The 19,895-nt window shown below is 42.4% G+C and overlaps 1 protein-coding gene across 2 annotated transcripts in view; it reads left to right on the top strand.

The window, feature by feature from the left end:
• The window catches only part of LOC311138709 (putative Bax inhibitor 1), a 33,979-nt gene extending 14,870 nt beyond the window's left edge, over window positions 1-19,109 (top strand). Inside the window, exons 4-10 of one of the 2 annotated variants that reach the window (XM_084173501.1) lie at window positions 7,995-8,115; window positions 12,438-12,486; window positions 12,601-12,698; window positions 14,990-15,069; window positions 15,242-15,342; window positions 17,032-17,107; window positions 17,358-19,109. In XM_084173501.1, the coding sequence (XP_084029627.1) occupies window positions 7,995-8,115; window positions 12,438-12,486; window positions 12,601-12,698; window positions 14,990-15,069; window positions 15,242-15,342; window positions 17,032-17,107; window positions 17,358-17,387 (555 nt within the window). In that variant the 3' untranslated portion in view covers window positions 17,388-19,109. The remainder of the gene's footprint in view (window positions 1-7,994; window positions 8,116-12,437; window positions 12,487-12,600; window positions 12,699-14,989; window positions 15,070-15,241; window positions 15,343-17,031; window positions 17,108-17,357) is intronic. The other variant, XM_084173502.1, reaches the window with a different exon arrangement.
• Window positions 19,110-19,895: the final 786 nt, after the last annotated feature.

The raw sequence follows: 19,895 nt of genomic DNA, 5'->3' as shown, positions 1-19,895 counted from the left end.
ATCTGTTCTTTTGACCAATTAATTGGTAAACATTTTCAAACGTGTATTTTTCTATATAGACACACCCTATGTGTTTTAATAAAATCAACTATACTGCTCAAAAAAATAAAGGAACACTAAAATAACACATCCTAGATCTGAATGAATGAAATAATCTTATTAAATACTTTTTTCTTTACATAGTTGAATGTGCTGACAACAAAATCACACAAAAATTACAATGGAAATCAAATGTATCAACCCATGGAGGTCTGGATTTGGAGTCACCCTCAAAATTAAAGTGGAAAACCACACTACAGGCTGATCCAACTTTGATGTAATGTCCTTAAAACAAGTCAAAATGAGGCTCAGTCTTGTGTGTGTGGCCTCCACGTGCCTGTATGACCTCCCTACAACGCCTGGGCATGCTCCTGATGAGGTGGCGGATGGTCTCCTGAGGGATCTCCTCCCAGACCTGGACTAAAGCATCCGCCAACTCCTGGACAGTCTGGTGCAACGTGGTGTTGGTGGATGGAGCGAGACATGATGTCCCAGATGTGCTCAATTGGATTCAGGTCTGGGGAACGGGCGGGCCAGTCCATAGCATCAATGCCTTCCTCTTGCAGGAACTGCTGACACACTCCAGCCACATGAGGTCTAGCATTGTCTTGCATTAGGAGGAACCCAGGGCCAACCGCACCAGCATATGGTCTCACAAGGGGTCTGAGGATCTCATCTCGGTACCTAATGGCAGTCAGGCTACCTCTGGCGAGCACATGGAGGGCTGTGCGGCCCCCCAAAGAAATGCCACCCCACACCATGACTGACCCACCGCCAAACCGGTCATGCTGGAGGATGTTGCAGGCAGCAGAACGTTCTCCACGGCGTCTCCAGACTCTGTCACGTCTGTCACATGTGCTCAGTGTGAACCTGCTTTCATCTGTGAAGAGCACAGGGCGCCAGTGGCGAATTTGCCAATCTTGGTGTTCTCTGGCAAATGCCAAACGTCCTGCACGGTGTTGGGCTGTAAGCACAACCCCCACCTGTGGACGTCAGGCCCTCATACCACCTTCATGGAGTCTGTTTCTGACCATTTGAGCAGACACATGCACATTTGTGGCCTGCTGGAGGTCATTTTGCACGGCTCTGGCAGTGATCCTCCTTGCACAAAGGCGGAGGTAGCGGTCCTGCTGCTGGGTTGTTGCCCTCCTACGGCCTCCTCCACGTCTCCTGATGTACTGGCCTGTCTCCTGGTAGCGCCTCCATGCTCTGGACACTACGCTGACAGACACAGCAAACCTTCTTGCCACAGCTCGCATTGATGTGTCATCCTGGATGAGCTGCACTACCTGAGCCACTTGTGTGGGTTGTAGACTCCGTCTCATGCTACCACTAGAGTGAAAGCACCGCCAGCATTCTAAAGTGACCAAAACATCAGCCAGGAAGCATAGGAACTGAGAAGTGGTCTGTGGTCACCACCTGCAAAACCAGTCCTTTATTGGGGGTGTCTTGATAATTGCCTATAATTTCCACCTGTTGTCTATTCCATTTGCACAACAGCATGTGAAATTTATTGTCAATCAGTGTTGCTTCCTAAGTGGACAGTTTGATTTCACGAAAGTGTGATTGACTTGGAGTTACATTGTGTTGTTTAAGTGTTTCCTCTATTTTTCTGAGCAGTGTATATGCATTGAGCTTGTCTGATGCTTTAAGTGCACTGTTTGATGAAATAATTAAAACACACAAATGACTCGAGGGAGCCAGGTCAAGATGACCAGAACCTGTTCCCGATCCTCCTCCTCCTGCTGTCCTTCGCCGATTCTGCCGTTACGCTCCCGAAGTTGCCGGTAATAGGCAATTTACAATTTGTCTTACCATTTCTACCAATCTGCGTCCCACTTATGATTTTCATATGCAAATTTCGTGGAACACTTTAATTTCTATTAAAATAACATAATTTGTTCTATTGCCAACTAGGTACAAATAGGCTACATAAAGCCAACAATTAAGAACATTGCAGGTAGAAAATATCCTGACTATAAGTATCCTATAAAGGTTTGTTCTTCAATCGCATTAATCTCTCTACTCCGCCTTTCTGCAACGAACTTGAAACATTGTATCAACTGGGTATGGCCTGCAGCTCCCGCTAGCAAACTTGCAAAATTGTATCAACAATTCTGGACCCTCAGTGAGTAGAGCTGTATTTGCGCAAGGGACAATAAGTAATCAGGTCTTTCATGATGTTTCCACTGCATCAGAGCATTACATTTTTCCCTTTCACAACGAGGCTCAGTGGTTATCAAAAGGGAGAGCGCTGGGTCGATTTCTCAAATAGCCAACATTAGGAACTATTGCCATTCTCAATGGATGTAAAAACTTGCTGTTTGAGGTGAAGAGAAATACTTTGAAGCTCCACAGCTCTTTTAGTGGTGGTGAGTTAAGACAATCAGAAATGCTGTCAGACATCCCCAAATCTGCTCATTTATACATTTGCGCGCCGGCCAGGTAGCCTAGGCCTTTCTATGTGTAATCGGGTGCGTGTCCTTACACAACCTTGAAAGGAGCGTTCCAAACAAAATACAATGAATAAATTGAAACACTTGTGATAAAACTTGTTTATCACAAGTGTAGAATAGGTTGTGAGCTCTACAAACAGCTTGTCCACTCCGACAATGAGAATGGTAAACAACTGTAATAATAACCTATTGAATGCATTAACATAAATTACCATCACCAAACAAACATTGTAGATTAGAAATTATGGGAATTAACGTTAAATGTACTACTGTTGATATATGAAATGGTGAATTGATACACTAACAGAGGCAAACAATTTACACAATGAAGTGATGAAAAAATTTGCATGAATTGGGGGGAGCACATTCTGGAGAGAATCTAAGCCACACTCCCCTTCTTGACACAACATTTAAAATGTATACCCAAGACACATTATCTTCACACATACTGTAGGCCCAAGATAAACAATGCAATTTCACTTATTTTATCCATTTAATTAAATTGCTTGGCGTGCTGAGGAAAATACCCTCGTGGCACACATGCCTTACAATGCCGATGCCTGTCTTAGAGTGATGACTGTGCCATCCCCGCTGCCTCCAATGGATTAGTCTACTGAGACAGGCGTGAATCAGACCGGTGTCTCGTGTGCCATGACATAAATAATAATTTGCAACTGCTCGACTAAAAAATCTCGCTTGACTAACAGCCTGTCGACTAAATGGGGTCAGCCCTAGTTCAGTCACAGATTCCTGAGCTTGGTGATGAGCTTGGAGAGGACTATGGTGTTGAATGCTGAGCTGTAGTCAATGAACAGCATTCTTACAGCGGTATTCCTTTTGTTCAGGTGGGTGAGGGCAGTGTGGAGTGCAATAGAGATGGCGTCATCTGTTGGGGCAGTACGCGAATTGGAATGGCTCCAGGGTGTCTGGGATGATGGTGTTGATGTGAGCCGTGACCAGCCTCAAAGCATTTCATGGCTATAGATGTGAGTGCTACGGGGTGATAGTCATTTAGGCAGGTTACCTTGGCGTTCTTGGGAATGGGGACTATACACGTCCTGGTGTTCCGTCTGACCCCGCGGCCTTGCAAATTTTAACCTGTTTAAAGGTCTTACTCACATCGGCTAGGGAGAACAAGTTCACACAGTCATCTGGAACAGATGGTGCTCGTGTTGCTTGCCTGGAAGCGAGCATGGAAGACATTTCGCTGGTCAGGTAGGCTCGCATCGCTGGGCAGTTTCCCTTTGTAATCAGTGATAGTTTGCAAGCCCTGCCACATCTGTCGAGAGTCAGAGCCGGCGTACTAGGATTCGATCTTAGTCCTGTATTGAAGCTTTGCCTGCTTGATGGCTCGTCGACGGTCATAGCGGGATTTCTTATAAGCGTCCGGATTAGTGTCCCGCTCCTTGAAAGCGGCAGCTCGAGCCTTTAGCTCAGTGCAGATGTTGCCTGTACTCCATGGCTTCTGGTTGGGATATGGTCACTGTGGGGACGACGTCGTCGATGCACTTATTACTGAACTCGGTGACTGATGTGGTCAACTCTTCAATGTTATTGGATGAATCCCGGAACATAATACAGTCTGTTCTAGCGAAACAGTCCTGTAGCTTAGCATCCGCTTCACTGGACCACTTCCGTATTGAGCGCGTCACAGGTACTTCCTGTTTGAGAAACGCCACCTCTGAATGTGCATTTGTCTTGTTTGCTTATGGCCCAATACAGCTCATTGACTGCGGTCTTAGTGCCACAATCTGTTTTGTGTTGGTAAATAGATAGCTACGATAAATATCGATAAACTCTCTTGGTAAATATTATGGTCTGCAGCTTATCATGAGGTATTCTAACTCAGGCGAGCAAAAACTTTTGACTTCCTTTTTTAATTTTTATTTTATTTATTTATTTCACCTTTATTTAATCAGGTAAACCAGTTGAGAACAAGTTCTCATTTACAACTGCGACCTGGCCAAGATAAAGCAAAGCAGTGCGATTAAAAACAACAACACAAGTTACATATGGGGTAAAACAAAACAAAGTCAAAAAATACAACAGAAATACATATATATACAGTGTGTGCAAATTTAGCAAGTTATGGAGGTAAGGCAATAAAATAGGCTATAGTGCAAAATAATTACAATTAGTATTAACACTGGAATGATAGATGTGCAAGAGATGATGTGCAAATAGAGATACTGGGGTACAAATGAGCAAAATAAATAACAATATAGGGATGAGGTAGTTGGGCGGGCTAATTTCAGATGGGCTGTGTACAGGTGCAGTGATCGGTAAGGTGCTCTGACAACTGATGCTTAAAGTTAGTGAGGGAGATAAGAGTCTCCAGCTTCAGAGATTTTTGCAATTTGTTCCAGTCATTGGCAGCAGAGAACTGGAAGGAATTGCGGCCAAAGGAGGTGTTGGCTTTGGGGGTGACCAGTGAGATATACCCGCTGGAGCGCAGACTACGGGTGGGTGTTGCTATGGTGACCAATGAGCTAAGATAAGGTGGGGATTTGCCTAGCAGTGATTTATAGATGGCCTGGAGCCAGTGGGTTTGGCGACGAATATGTAGTGAGGACCAGCCAACAAGAGCGTACAGGTCACAGTGGTGGGTATTATATGGGGCTTTGGAGACAAAACGGATGGCACTGTGATAGACTACATCCAATTTGCTGAGTAGAGTGTTGGAGGCTATTTTGTAAATGACATCGCCGAAGTCAAGGATCGGTAGGATAGTCAGTTTTACGAGGGCATGTTTGGCAGCATGAGTGAAGGAGGCTTTGTTGCGAAATAGGAAACCGATTCTAGATTTAACTTTGGATTGGAGATTCTTAATGTGAGTCTGGAAGGAGAGTTTACAGTCTAACCAGACACCTAGATATTTGTAGTTGTCCACATACTCTAGGTCAGACCCGTCGAGTGTAGTGATTCTAGTCGGGTGGGCGGGTGCAAGCAGCGTTCGGTTGAAGAGCATGCATTTAGTTTTACTAGTGTTTAAGAGCAGTTGGAGGCTACTGAAGGATTGTTGTATGGAATTGAAGCTCATTTGGGGGTTTGTTAACACAGTGTCCAATGAAGGGCCAGATGTATACAAAATGGTGTCGTCTGCGTAGAGGTGGATCTGAGAGTCACCAGCAGCAAGAGCGACGTCATTGATATACACAGAGAAAAGAGTCGGCCCAAGAATTGAACCCTGTGGCACCCCCATAGAGACTGCCATAGGTCCAGACAACAGGCCCTCCGATTTGACACATTGAACTCGATCTGAGAAGTAGTTGGTGAACCAGGCGAGGCAGTCATTTGAGAAACCAAGGCTATTTAGTCTGCCAATAAGAATGCAGTGGTTGACAGAGTCGAAAGCCTTGGCCAGGTCAATGAAAACGGCTGCACAGTACTGTCTATTATCGATCGCGGTTATAATATCGTTTAGGACCTTGAGCGTGGCTGAAGTGCACCCATGACCAGCTCGGAAACCGGATTGCATAGCGGAGAAGGTACGGTGGGATTCGAAATGGTCGGTGATCTGTTTGTTGACTTGGCTTTCAAAAACTTTTGAAAGACAGGGCAGGATGGATATGGGTCTGTAACAGTTTGGATCTAGAGTGTCACCCCCTTTGAAGAGGGGGATGACCGCGGCAGCTTTCCAATCTCTGGGGATCTCAGACGTTACGAAAGAGAGGTTGAACAGGCTAGTAATAGGGGTTGCGACAATTTCGGCGGCTAGTTTTAGAAAGAAAGGGTCCAGATTGTCTAGCCCAGATGATTTGTAGGGGTCCAGATTTTGCAGCTCTTTTAGAACATCAGCTGTCTGGATTTGTGTGAAGGAGAAGCGGGGGGGGGCATGGGCAAGTTGCAGAGCTGGTGGCCGGGGTAGTGGTAGCCAGGTGGAAAGCATGGCCAGCCGTAGCAAAATGCTTGTTGAAATTCTCGATTATTGTAGATTTATCGGTGGTGATAGTGTTTCCTAGCCTCAGTGCAGTGGGCAGCTGGGAGGAAGTGCTCTTATTTTCCATGGACTTTACAGTGTCCCAAAACTTTTTGGAGTTAGTGCTACAGGATGCAAATTTCTGTTTGAAAAAGTTAGCCTTTGCTTTCCTAACTGCTTGTGTATATTGGTTCCTAACTTCCCTGAAAAGTTGCATATCGCGGGGGCTATTTGATGCTAATGCAGTACGCCACAGGATGTTTTTGTGCTGGTCAAGGGCAGTCAAGTCTGAGGAGAACCAGGGGCTATATCTGTTCTTAGTTCTGTATTTTTTGAATGGGGCATGTCTATTTAAGATTGAGAGGAAATTACTTTTAAAGAACAAATCATTAGAGATTGCCCACCAGCTGTTAAGACACACCCCATGGATTTTACAAGGTGTCGGAAACGTTCCACAGGGATGTTTGTCCATGCTGGCGCGATGACATCATGCAGTTGCTGCAGATTGGACGGCGGTACATTCATGCTGCGAACAGCCGATTCCATCTCATCCCAAACATGCTCTATTGGGTTTGGTCAGCAACAATGTTCAGCTACGTGTGGCGTTCAATCATTGCTCAGTTGGTATCAAGGGACCTAACGTGCCAGGAAAACATTCCCTAAACCACCGCCACCAGCTTATACCGTTTCACGAGGCAGGATGGGTTCATGGACTCATGCTGCTTATGCCAAATCCTGACTCAACAGGAACTGGGATGCGTTGGACCAGGCAACGTTTTTTCCTTTCCTCAATTGTCCAGTGGTGATCGTGTGCCCACTGAAGCCGCTTCTTCTTGTTTTTAGCTGATAGGAGTGGAACTCTGGGTGGTTGTCTGCTGCAATAGCTAATCTGTGACAAGGATCGACGAACTGTGCTTTCCGAGATGACGTTCTTCACACCACTGTTCTACTTCGCCATTATTTGTCTGTTCGTGGGCTGCCTGTTAGCTTGCACGATTCTTGCCATTTTCCTTCGACCCCTCTCATCAACGAGCTGTTTTCGCCAACAGGACTGCCGCTGACTGGATGTTTTTTTATTTGTCGCACCATTCTCTGTAAACCCTAGACACTCGTGCGTGAAAATCCCAGGAGGGCCACTGTTTCTGAGATACTGGATCTGGCGTGCCTGACACCGACGATCATACCATGCTCAAAGTCGCTTAGGTGACTCGTTTTGCCCATTCTAACTTACAACTGAACAGTAACTGAATGCCTCGATGTCTGCCTGCTTCATATAACAAGCCACGGCCACGTGACTCGCTGTCTGTAGGAGCGATTCATTTTCATGAATGGGGTGGTGTACCTAAAACTGTCTGAGTGTATAACACAGGAAGACCACGTTTCTGACTGCATTAGGCCTTTAACAAAACTTAAGTGTGTGGAGAGTGGGGGGTAGATTTCACAAAAGATGGCCATATAACATACGATTGATTGTATGTGGTAACGCATTGATGTTTTTTCATTAACTGGTGAATGGCGATCACCATTGATGTTATTACATATTTATAATAACTATTGCTGTGTGTTTTGTGTCCATTTAGGGTGGGCTGTTGACCATGCTGGGCTCCCTGGCCATGATGGCCTGGCTGGCTATGACTCCCCACAGCCCTCAGACTGAGAAGAAGAGACTGGCCATCCTCTCCGGTTTTGCCTTCTTCACAGGTAACCTCATCTGCTCCATAGCTCTGTCAGAAAAATAGATTTCTGTATGCTAGCTATGATTACCAGCTTATACGAACGGGAGTTAGCATTTAGCAGTCGCTTCTTATAAACCTGAAAAGGGACAACTTCTACATGGTTTGCAGCGAAAACAGCTAAATAAACTCAGCAAAAAAAGAAACGTCCTCTCACTGTCAACTGCGTTTATTTTCAGCAAACTTAACATGTGTAAATATTTGTATGAACATAAGATTCAACAACTGAGACATAAACTGAACAAGTTCCACAGACGTGACTAACAGAAATTGAATAATGTGTCCCTGAACAAAGGGGGTGTCAAAAGTAACAGTCAGTATCTGGTATGGCCACCAGCTGCATTAAGTACTGCAGTGCATCTCCTCCTCATGGACTGCATTAGATTTGCCAGTTCTTGCTGTGAGATGTTACCCCACTCTTCCACCAAGGCACCTGCAAGTTCCTGGAAATTTCTGGGGGGGAATGGCCCTAGCCCTCACCCTCCGATCCAACAGGTCCCAGACGTGCTCAATGGGATGGAGATCCGGGCTCTTCGCTGGCCATGGCGGAACACTGACATTCCTGTCTTGCAGGAAATCATGCACAGAATGAGCAGTATGGCTGGTGGCATTGTCATGCTGGAGGGTCATGTCAGGATGAGCCTGCAGGAAGGGTACCACATGAGGGAGGAGGATGTCTTCCCTGTAACGCACAGCGTTGAGATTGCCTGCAATGACAAGCTCAGTCCGATGATGCTGTGACACACAGCCCCAGACCATGACGGACCCTCCACCTCCAAATCGATCCCGCTCCAGAGTACAGGCCTCGGTGTAACGCTCATTCCTTTGACGATAAACGAGAATCCGACCATCACCCCTAGTGAGACAAAACCGCGACTCGTCAGTGAAGAGCACTTTTTGCCAGTCCTGTCTGGTCCAGCGACGGTGGGTTTGTGCCCATAGTCGACGTTGTTGCAGGTGATGTCTGGTGAGGACCTGCCTTACAACAGGTCTACAAGCCCTCAGTCCAGCCTCTCTCAGCCTATTGCGGACAGTCTGAGCACTGATGGAGGGATTGTGCGTTCATGGTGTAACTCGGGCAGTTGTTGTTGCCATCCTGTACCTGTCCCCCAGGTGTGATGTTCGGATGTACCGATCCTGTGCAGGTGTTTTTACACGTGGTCTGCCACTGCGAGGACGATCAGCTGTCCATCCTGTCTCCCTGTAGCGCTGTCTTAGGCGTCTCACAGTACGGACATTGCAATTTATTGCCCTGGCCACATCTGCAGTCCTCATGCCTCCTTGCAGCATGCCTAAGGCACGTTCACGCAGATGAGCAGGGACCCTGGGCATCTTTCTTTTGGTGTTTTTCAGAGTCAGTAGAAAGGCCTCTTTAGTGTCCTAAGTTTTCATAACTGTGACCTTAATTGCCTACCGTCTGTAAGCTATTTGTGTCTTAACGACCGTTCCACAGGTGCATGTTCATTAATTGTTTATGGTTCATTGAGCAAGCATGGGAAACGGTGTTTAAACCCTTTACAATGAAGATCTGTGAAGTTATTTGGATTTTTACGAATTCTTTGAAAGACAGGGTCCTGAAAAGGGGACGTTTCTTTTTTTGCTGAGTTTATATCCAAATCGGACTTTAGCAACCACATTGTGGGCCTGTTACAATACATAAACCTTGACGGATGATGAATATCCACTTTGTTAGATCAGATTTGTTGAATGTGGGCCAATCTGGTCAATGGAACATCTGTGTTCCATTGACTCCTTTACCGCATCTATATTGGTCATGGAGAAATCCAAACCAGTCTAATTGGAATGAATGGCAGTCGAGGCATAACCCTTTTTTGTTATCAACCTTTTTATTTATTTTTAAAGGAACACAGACAATAACAAAAAGCAGCATGAATGGTTATGCAGTAGGTAAATACAATTAGAATAGACCACATAGCCTATACATCCATACACTGAGTGTAGAAAACATTAAAGACGCCTTCCTAATATTGAGTTGCACCCCCCTTTTTCCCTCTCAACAGCCTCAATTCGTTGGGGCATGGATTCTACAAGGTATCGAAAGCGTTCCACAGGGATGCTGGCCCCATGTTGACTCCAATGCTTCCCACAGTTGTCAAGTTGGCTGGATGTCCTTTGGGTGGTGCACCATTCTTGATACACACGGGAAACTGTGGTGTGAATAACACAGCAGCGTTGCAGTTCTTGACACAAACCGGTGCGCCTGGCACTTAAATATTTTGTCTTGCCCATTCACCCTCTGAATGGCACACATACACAATCCATGTTTCAAGGCTTCAAAATCTTTCTATAACCTGTCTCCTCCCCTTCATCAAGTTACATCAATAAGGGATTATAGCTTTCACCTGGTCAGTCGGTCATGTTTTGTACACTCCGTGTATATCGCCCACCCGTGATGCATCAACCCACCCTCCAACCCCTCCTGGCGACTACCCCAACCCACCCAACCTGAACTCCATGAAATTAAATACAAAATCAAGCAATTGTGATAAAATCAGAAGGGTACACTTTTGCACATGAGTAACAAGTAAAGAAAATAATGGCAATCGGTTGGGAAATAAACTCACTACAGTAGTTCTTTTGATAACTAGCTGTCAATTGTTGCTGTCAAACCTGACAACGTTATACGTCTTTACTGTAATGACATTAGTGGTGAATTATCATTAAGTAATAACAGTTTGGTGGATCAAGGTATGGTGATATCAAGTACGTCAGATAAGACGGAGGATACCTCTTTCCAAAATATCTTCACACCCGAGAACTCCCAGTACACATGCATAAAGGTATCTTGGTTACATGGGTCACACAGAGGAGAGATTATGATTTCTAGGTGTAAGGTGAAATTAAGTATGTCAGCTGATGATTGGGATTCTTAGAAGAACCCGCTAAGTTCTCCCATACAGGATCCCAACAAATATCAACAGTAGATGGTTTTCTTATCCATTGATTCTTAACTGGTACTGATTTTTGTAAGCTGCAACTAACATAACAGTATACAGATCAGTAACCAAACTCTGAGTTACCATGTCTATCTAATATTCTATGTAGTTTATGTTGTGGGAGGGATGAGTCCCGAGGGACACCATACGCCCGCATTGGTGATCTTTAACGTAGATAAAAGAAAGTACCAGGTAATTGAAATATAGCCCTAAGATCATTCAAGACTTGCAAACCTTAATCTCTAAATAGATCATCCAAAACATGCACTCCCTATCCTCCCATTGAGTGAATGAAAAGGGGATACCCCCAGAAAGAAGGGAATGATTGTGGAAAATTGGTGACTGAGCATGCCACTTCTGTATTGTTAGATTACTTTTCTACTAAGCGCCATGTGAGTAAGAAGGAAATTAGTGTTCCAAGACCGTAACTTGGTAGATTTTTATGGTACAGCAGAATTTACTAGATCCTGAAGTCTGTGTGGTAAGTACATTTACCCATCCTGCCTGGTACAGGCTGCTTGCGGTGGTGTGCTGGTGTAAATCAACTGAAATGGTTCCGAAAAATAAGTGCTCACAGGCCAAATGTAGAACAATGGGGATCCAAGGAATGGAGCGAGAAAGATAAGCAGCCATCTTTCTGCATGTCACGTGATTCCCATCAGTCAGAGGCATAATCTTGATTTGACTTAAGCAGGAAAATTTAAAGTAAGGCATGTGATATCAGAAAATGTGTAATAGAATTGTCAAACTAAAATATTGTCATATTATTATAAATACAGTTTATACAGGTTTTAGAACAATTCTGTATAAATATCCTCAAATATTTAAACAGACAAATGTCTCCATTTTTTTTTTTTTTCTTGGAAAGCTGTGAGTGCTATTATATGATACAATATCAGTACTTGTTGCATTTACAACTTGTTTAAGTCCTATTATCAACTGATTTCAGCCAATGTATGGCTGTGGATTGACTGCATTGTTTGAATGGAATGTTTGCATATTGGTAGTTAATTTGAAAGATTTATGAAATTATTCCTCTAAAAGTGGATGGCTAGCTAGTGAACAAACATAAAATGCATATACATTCTTCAAACTCATTATTTTACACTTTCTTATCACAATGGCTGACCTTTATCCCATCATAAAAAGGTTCATGTCCATTCTACTATTCTAATTTCTAATTCTATGGTTTCCTCCATATTCCCATGAGGGGGAGGGTACGATTGCACACTTCTAAAGAAGGGTAGAGAATCGGAACGCAGCCTATGTATTTTTAGTTATTGAAGTAGTCATGAGCTGATGTTTTATGTTTTCCTTTCCCTCTTCATTTCAGGTGTTGGTTTGGGCCCAGCCATGGATTATGTCATCTCTATTAACCCAAGGTAAGATGACAGTAATAATATGTATAGTAGCTAGTTCCTTTTGAATGAGGGGTTTCTCCTGAGGTGACTGAATGAGTCTTTTCTCACATCTCTCTGCTTTCCCCCTCCAACCAGCATCATTGTGACAGCCTTCCTGGGGACCTCCATAATCTTTCTGTGCTTCACGCTGAGTGCCCTCTATGCCCAGCGCAGGAGCTACCTCTTCCTTGGAGGTAAAGTGCGGAACCTTCATATTCATGCATAATGTACCAAGTAATGAAAGACGAGCACTGTAGTTTTGAGTTCCACATAGTGGGTGTGGAAGCGGTGACATTTTTGTTGTTGTTGCAATCTATAAATAAGGACAAACCACCTGGTACCGACAACCTGGATGGGAAATTGCTGAGGTTGGTGGTGGAATACATTGTGACTCCTGTTTGCCACATCTTAAATGTAAGCCTATAAGACTGTGTGTGCCCTCAGACATGGAGGGAGGCAAAGGTCATTCCGCTACACAAGAATAGCAGAGCACCCACCCTTTAATGGTTTAAACAGCCGACCAATCAGCCTATTACAAGTGCTTAGCAAACATTTGGAGAAAAAAAATGTTTTATCAAATATACAGTAAGGGAAAAAAGTATTTGATCCCCTGCTGATACTTATTTCCCTCATTTTAAAATGCAAATCAATTTATAACATTTTTGACATGCGTTTTTCTGGATTTTGTTGTTGTTATTCTGTCTCTCACTGTTCAAATAAACCTACCATTAAAATGATAGACTGATCATGTCTTTGTCAGTGGGCAAACGTACAAAATCAGCAGGGGATCAAATACTTTTTTCCCTCACTAGTTATTTTACAGAAAACAAATGAACAACCGATTTTCAGCATGCTTATAGGGAAGTGCAGAGCTGTTCTGTTAGACTTCACTGCAGCTTTTGATGTCATTGATCATAAGCTATTGCTGAAAAAACGTAGGTATTATGGATTTGCCTTATTATGGATTGAGAGTTACCTATCTAATAGAACAGAGGGTTTTCGTTAATGGAAGCCTCTCTCATGCAACTTCAGTTGTGTGCGTACCGCAGGGCAGCCGGCTAGGGCCATTATTGTTTTCTGTTTTTACTAATGACTTTCCACTGATCTTGAATAAAGCCTGTGTCTATGCACGCTGATGACTCAACAGTATACACGTTGGCTGCCACAGTAAAATAATTAACTGACACCCTTAACATAGAGCTCCAGTCAGTTTTAGAATGGGTAACTAGCAATAGGCTGGTGCTAAATATCTCAAAAACTAAAAGCATAATTTTGGGGACAAATCACTCGCTCAACGCTAAACCTCATTTAGATATATTATTGAATAATGTGGCGATTGAGCAAGTTGAGGAGACTAAACTGCTGGGTATAACTCTAGATAGCAAGCTGTCATGGTCAAAACATAAACATATAGACTCAATGGTTGATAAAATGGGAAGAGGTCTGTCTTCCTTTCATTTCAGTTGACCAGACAGGTCCCACAGGCCCTAGTTTTGTCGCACCTGGACTACTGCCAATCTGTGTAGTCATGTGCGGCAAAGAGGGACATCAGTAAATTGCAGTTGGTCCAGAACAAAGCAGCACGTATCGCACTTAGGTGTACACAGAGGGCAAGTGTCAGTAACATGCATGTCAATCTCTCCTGGCTCAAAGTTAAGGAGAGATTGAATGCATCACTATTGGTCTTTGTGCGAGGTATTGATGTGTTGAAGGTACCGAACTGTCTGTTCAAGCAGTTGGCACACAGTTTGGACACTCATTGGTACAACACAAGACATGCAACCAGAGGTCTCTTCACAGTCCCCAGGTCCAGAACAGAGGCTGGGAAACGCACAGTATTAAATACAGCCATAACTACACGGAACTCTCTGCCACACCAGGTAACTCAAGCGAGCAATAAAACCAGATTAAAAAAAACAACAGATAAAATAACGGACTGGGAAGAGACAAAGCCATTTTATATATATTGTATTGTAATTTGCACTTATGTATTAGCCTACATATCAGTACATACACACAATATCAAGGTCTATGTGTGAAGTTTTTTAAATGTATGTAGTTCAGTCCTTGACTAATGTTCTGTACTATGTATTATGTCATGTTTCATGTGGCACCGAGGAAGAGTAGCTGCTGCTTTTGCAGCAGCTAAAGGGGATCCTAATAAATACCAAAGTGTTCTGTGCTGCTAACCAGATATTGTGTAATGTAAAGGAACTGAAACTATAGAAAGTAAACTCGCACACCTTGAAGTGCTACCAGGTGCATGGAGAAAAAAGTGTGCTCATTACGTGTGCTGGAGTTGTCCTTTTTATTAAGGAACTGAAACTTACCACTCTGGATTTAGGGAGACTGTGCTCACTAAATACAAACGTCATACTAAACCAATGTTACCAAATGCACATACCCCAAGTTGTTAATAAAGAAGTTTCCAACTTTCTATTCTGTTCATTTATTTATCGAACATTTTCTTCTCTCCGTCTTTCAGGTACTCTGATGTCCGGACTGTCCATCCTGCTCCTGGTCTCTTTCCTCAACATGTTCCTGGGGTCTGTCATGTTGTTTACGGTAAAGAGGAAAACAACCCAATATTGTCATGTTTGCTGTTTTTTTTTTATCCATTATTATTGCTACACAGTGCTACACAGTGCTGTCCAACACTACTCTTTATGGACTTAGCTATGACTTAGTGTGCTGGTTGTCATTTTCACCAATCAAGCATTTCTCTCTGTGTGTGTAGGCTCACGTGTACCTTGGCCTGGCCATCATGTGTGGATTCGTGCTGTTTGACACTCAACTCATCATTGAAAAGGCTGAGATGGGAGACAAAGACTACATCTGGTAAGGGACACACACTCTCTCTGGACCTGGTGAGGAGGGTGAGTGGTTAGATGTTGAAACATAATTTTTTGTAATCTGGAATTTCGAAACTTGTATGGGTGTGTCTGTCAGCCTGTGGCTCTAAATTAAAATGTTTCATTGGTACCACTGGTACTCCCAGCTTAAAGTTAGGAGCACAACAACATTTAGGAGCACCAGAAAATAGGATACATTTAAAAAAAAATTGAGATAAAGCTTATAACTTATATTTTCATTTTAGTCATTTAGCAGACGCTCTTATCCAGAGCGACATACATATAATTTTTTCTTCATACTGGCCCCCCGTGGGAATCGAACCCACAACCCTGGCATTGCAAGCGCCATGCTCTACCAACTGAACTACACTGGGCCCATATGAATTCGACCTACTTCTGAAGCACATGTTGTGTCATAGAAACTTATAGGTAACCCTGTAAATACATTTGTTAATGATAAAAAGCAAAAATGTTGATACAAATACCCGTCATTGAAAATAGTTATTTGTTGAATATTAGATTTCTACATAGTTGGGGCCCTATAAAATGTATTTCCCGTTTTGTTTTGCCCAAATTCCGTTTCCAGGTTTAGATCTTCAATTTATTTTCAGGTTTTCACTTTCAAAATCACTTTTTAAATAGAACATCCAGTTTTGTTGTTTTTCTAAATCCACAACAATGCTTAAACCACATCAGGTGACCACATAAGACATTTTTAATTTTTAAGTGTAGTTACCTTTTAATTCAAGTGCACACCATGCACCTATAGCAATAGACTGTTTGGTTCAAAGTGTTTCTGTAGCCCACGTGTGTGTGTGCAGAGTATGCAAAACAAATGCTCAATGGATTGATGCAAGTAAGCATGATATCTTTCTGCCAGGTAGGGATAGGCTACTTTGTAGTTAACATTTAATTGAAAAGGTTTTTGAGAGAGCCTTTCCATCTACCAGAAAGCAGTTATCATTAGCATCGCTAACGGCTACACAAAGTGGTAGACATACGCACAAACGGCACAGCGCGCACACAGACAGGACATTCCTGTGCTTTGCATCTTCAGAAAGTTGCAGGAAATACGAATCACTGATGCATTCTGTTTATGTCTCATGATATGGGTGGCAGGTAGCTTAGTGGGTAAGAGCGTTGTGCCAGTAACCGAAAGGTCGCTGGTTCTAATCCCTGAGCCGACTAGGTGAAAAATCTGTCTGTGCCCTTAAGCAAGGCACGTAACCCTAATTGCTCATGTAAATCGCTCTAGATAAGAGCGTCTGCTAAATGACTAAAATGTAAATGATTATACTTGGGCTAATTTAATTAATCTTGAAATGTTTGGGCTAGAAACAATCCGTTGGATGTAGCCTAGTAATGGTGCAACCATAACGCTGTGCTGGCTTTTTTCTCTAAGGCACTCGGAAACAACAGTACAGCGAAGCCTAATCATTACAACTATTATTATCTGCTTGTTTTTTTTCTAGGCTCACTGGTGCTCCCAAATTAAAATTCCAGGTCGCACAACAGAATATTAAGGAGCATATGGTCGCACTTTAGATTGCCCACGCAATCTTTCCTTCTCAAACACAGAAAAACATACAGTAGGGTATACAATGCACTTGGTATTGTGGCTCATCAAAAGTTTTAGAAGATATTTGATAACACTTCTCTCTTCACCCTATTGAAGGCATTCTGTGGATCTCTTCTTGGACTTTGTGACCATCTTCAGGAAGCTCATGGTTATTCTGGCCATGAATGAGAAGGTACAATATTGACAGTGTATTGCTTTTTATATAGTATACCGACTATATGATACTTCCACTATCTCTCATACACATTGCTATGTTTTGAACCATATAAAAACATGAACCTAGGACCAGAAAGCATTCTAAATACAATGTGTACGATTAACCAGCATATTGTAGTGTTGTACTTTGCATGGTTTAATGTCAATTAGCTGAAGTGAAAATGGATGTCTGTTTTATAAAGAGCTGTATTGTTCTCTTTATTTAGCAGGACAACAAGAAGAAGGAGAAGAAGTAAATGTGGAGGAATGCAAGCAAATAAAATATCTGTGACCTGGAATTGCATCAGGAGTGCTTCTGCTGCATTCACATTAATTGCTTAATTATTCTAAATCATTATTTAGACCATATTTGATTTTGTACTTTGATATAGTGTCTTAATTTTTAGGAATCGATTGGTTGGATTTGGAATTTGGCGTAAGGTTTGATGTATTTAAAAGTAGATGTGAAGGTCCTAGACGTCCCCGTGTTTTTTTTTGGTGTTTTCTTAAAGAACTCCCGTTTTGAAGGGATGGTGTAGTTTTGTGAAGTTAACTAACAGACTTATTTAGATAGTTATTTTTGCGTTGTCAGGTAACGATTTGAGGAGACAATTTGTTTGTTCTTTGCTCTTCCATCTGATTAAGTAGGAAATCAATGCCTCAAATAATTTTAAAAGGCCACTTTTTATATACCTACTGATAAAAGTGCAGTATCCGTTTGGAGTTGTGGGAGGTTGTTAATTCTGTGAATGTCCATTTGGGAATTCTGCCACTTAACCCCCCCACACCATTATTAGTCTCAATTATGACATCACAGGCTTTCAGCGTTGCGATGAGTAATGAAGAACATGAGTTTGTAAGGTGGTCATTTACATGGTTTATCATTTATTAGCACATGACAAATATTACTACTGCTATTACAGTACAATCCCATTTTACTGAAGTCATGCGTTTAACATTTCCCCTTGACTGATCAGAGTAATTTACTGGTTTAATTTAAGGCATTGATTGTCTCAAAGTGAGGCTGCTCTAACCAGTCTTTTTATGTTGTAGGTTGTGCCATTTAGGGGATATTAGTTTTTTTAATAAGATGCAAATGATAGAGCAGACCAAGCTTTGCATCTTAAATGTTAAATATCTAGACCTGACAGGACTCATTAAAACACAAATGATTGCTATAGCAGTTGTATGATATTTGTCAATGGTAATTGCTGGTGGTGGTGTTGTCCGCTATGGTGTCAAGAAAGTGATGTTTATGGATTGACAAGTGTAATATATTTCTTGTCAAGCTTGTTCTCTTTCCCTTACTAACAAAGATTCAGTGCTTGAAATAGAGGTGATCACTAGAACCTGTTTCATGTATTGAGGTGAAATGAAAGAAATCCCACTAATCTTCATGGTATGCCCAAGGTGCAGGGGTGACATTTATTTACAAGGTGCACTTACAGTTTTAATTAAGTAATTTCTTGTGACAGGGGTTATGGGATTAATTGAGAAGGTATGGCATTTCTGCCAAATTCAAACCATTCTAGTCATTAACTCATTGAATCACATGGCATAGCATCCAGTTACCAGTCAGAACTGGTCCTCAACTACCCATGTCCTTGGATAAAGGATTAGCCATTACAAATGTTTCATCCTCTTCCTTGATGTTGGGGGAATCAAGATGAAGTTAAATTCACTGTTTCCTTTCTGATATGGGTTGTATTCCTTAGGTTAACCTTAGTTGAATGACATTGAACAGAATCTGGCAGTCAAACATCCTCTTTGATATGCAGCTCAAGGCTTTCTTTTCTTAGTGCCAATAACAAGTTTACCAAACTAATCACCTGTTGCTTCTCAACTTGAGGATTTTACTGTTTAAGAAATGAAATAACTGCATATCTTATACTGTGAAATTTGTTTTGCTTTTACAGGAATTACTGTTGTAATTCTGCTACATTAATGTAATTTGTTAAAATAAAGTTTGATTAAGTCAATGAGACTTATGCTCATGTTTTAATAACTGGTTGCAAAGTAGCACATACATCCCTATGGGGATTTTTAACAGGGCTTAGATCACTTCTATCTGACAGTGTACAAAACATTAGGAACACCTGCTCTTTCCATGACAGACTGACCAGGTGAATGCTTATTGATGTCACCTGTTAAATCCACTTCAATCAGTGTAGATGAAGGGGAGGAGACAGGTTAAAGGATTTTTAGGCCTTGAGACATGGATTGTGTATGTGTGCCATTCAGAGGGTGAATGGGCAAGACAAATGATTTAAGTGCCTTTGAACAGGGTATGCAAGCTGCTGGGTTTTTCACGCTCAACAGTTTCCTGTGTGTATCAAGAATGGTACACCACCCAAAGGACATCCAGCCAACTTGACACAACTGTGAGAATCATTGGCATCAACATGGGCCAGCAGCCATGTGGAACACTTTCGACACCTTGAGTCCATGCCCTGACGAATTGAGGCTGTAATAAGGAAAGTGTTCCTAATGTTTTGTACACCAAGTGTGTGTCATCCTAACCGTGAACATAGGGTACATTCAGTACTATACACTCATCAGTCATCTCTGGGATACAAACACTAGTTCTTTGATTTGGCGCAGCCTGCAATAATGATATTAAAATGTAATCTCCCTATGCGAATACTTAATTTACTATGGAGGCAACATTTTATTTTTATAAACTTTTGGGTCAATTCTCATTCACTGCCTACATTTCTCATGAATTTGTCACTCCCGTCCGTCAATGGACCAGTATGGGTCGGTCA

The sequence above is a fragment of the Coregonus lavaretus genome (assembly GCF_964263955.1).
Source record: "Coregonus lavaretus genome assembly, chromosome: 12".
In the NCBI taxonomy this organism is placed as follows: Eukaryota; Metazoa; Chordata; class Actinopteri; order Salmoniformes; family Salmonidae; genus Coregonus; species Coregonus lavaretus.
Note: the sequence above shows the minus strand (reverse complement) of the source record. Positions and strands in the feature narration are given on the sequence as shown.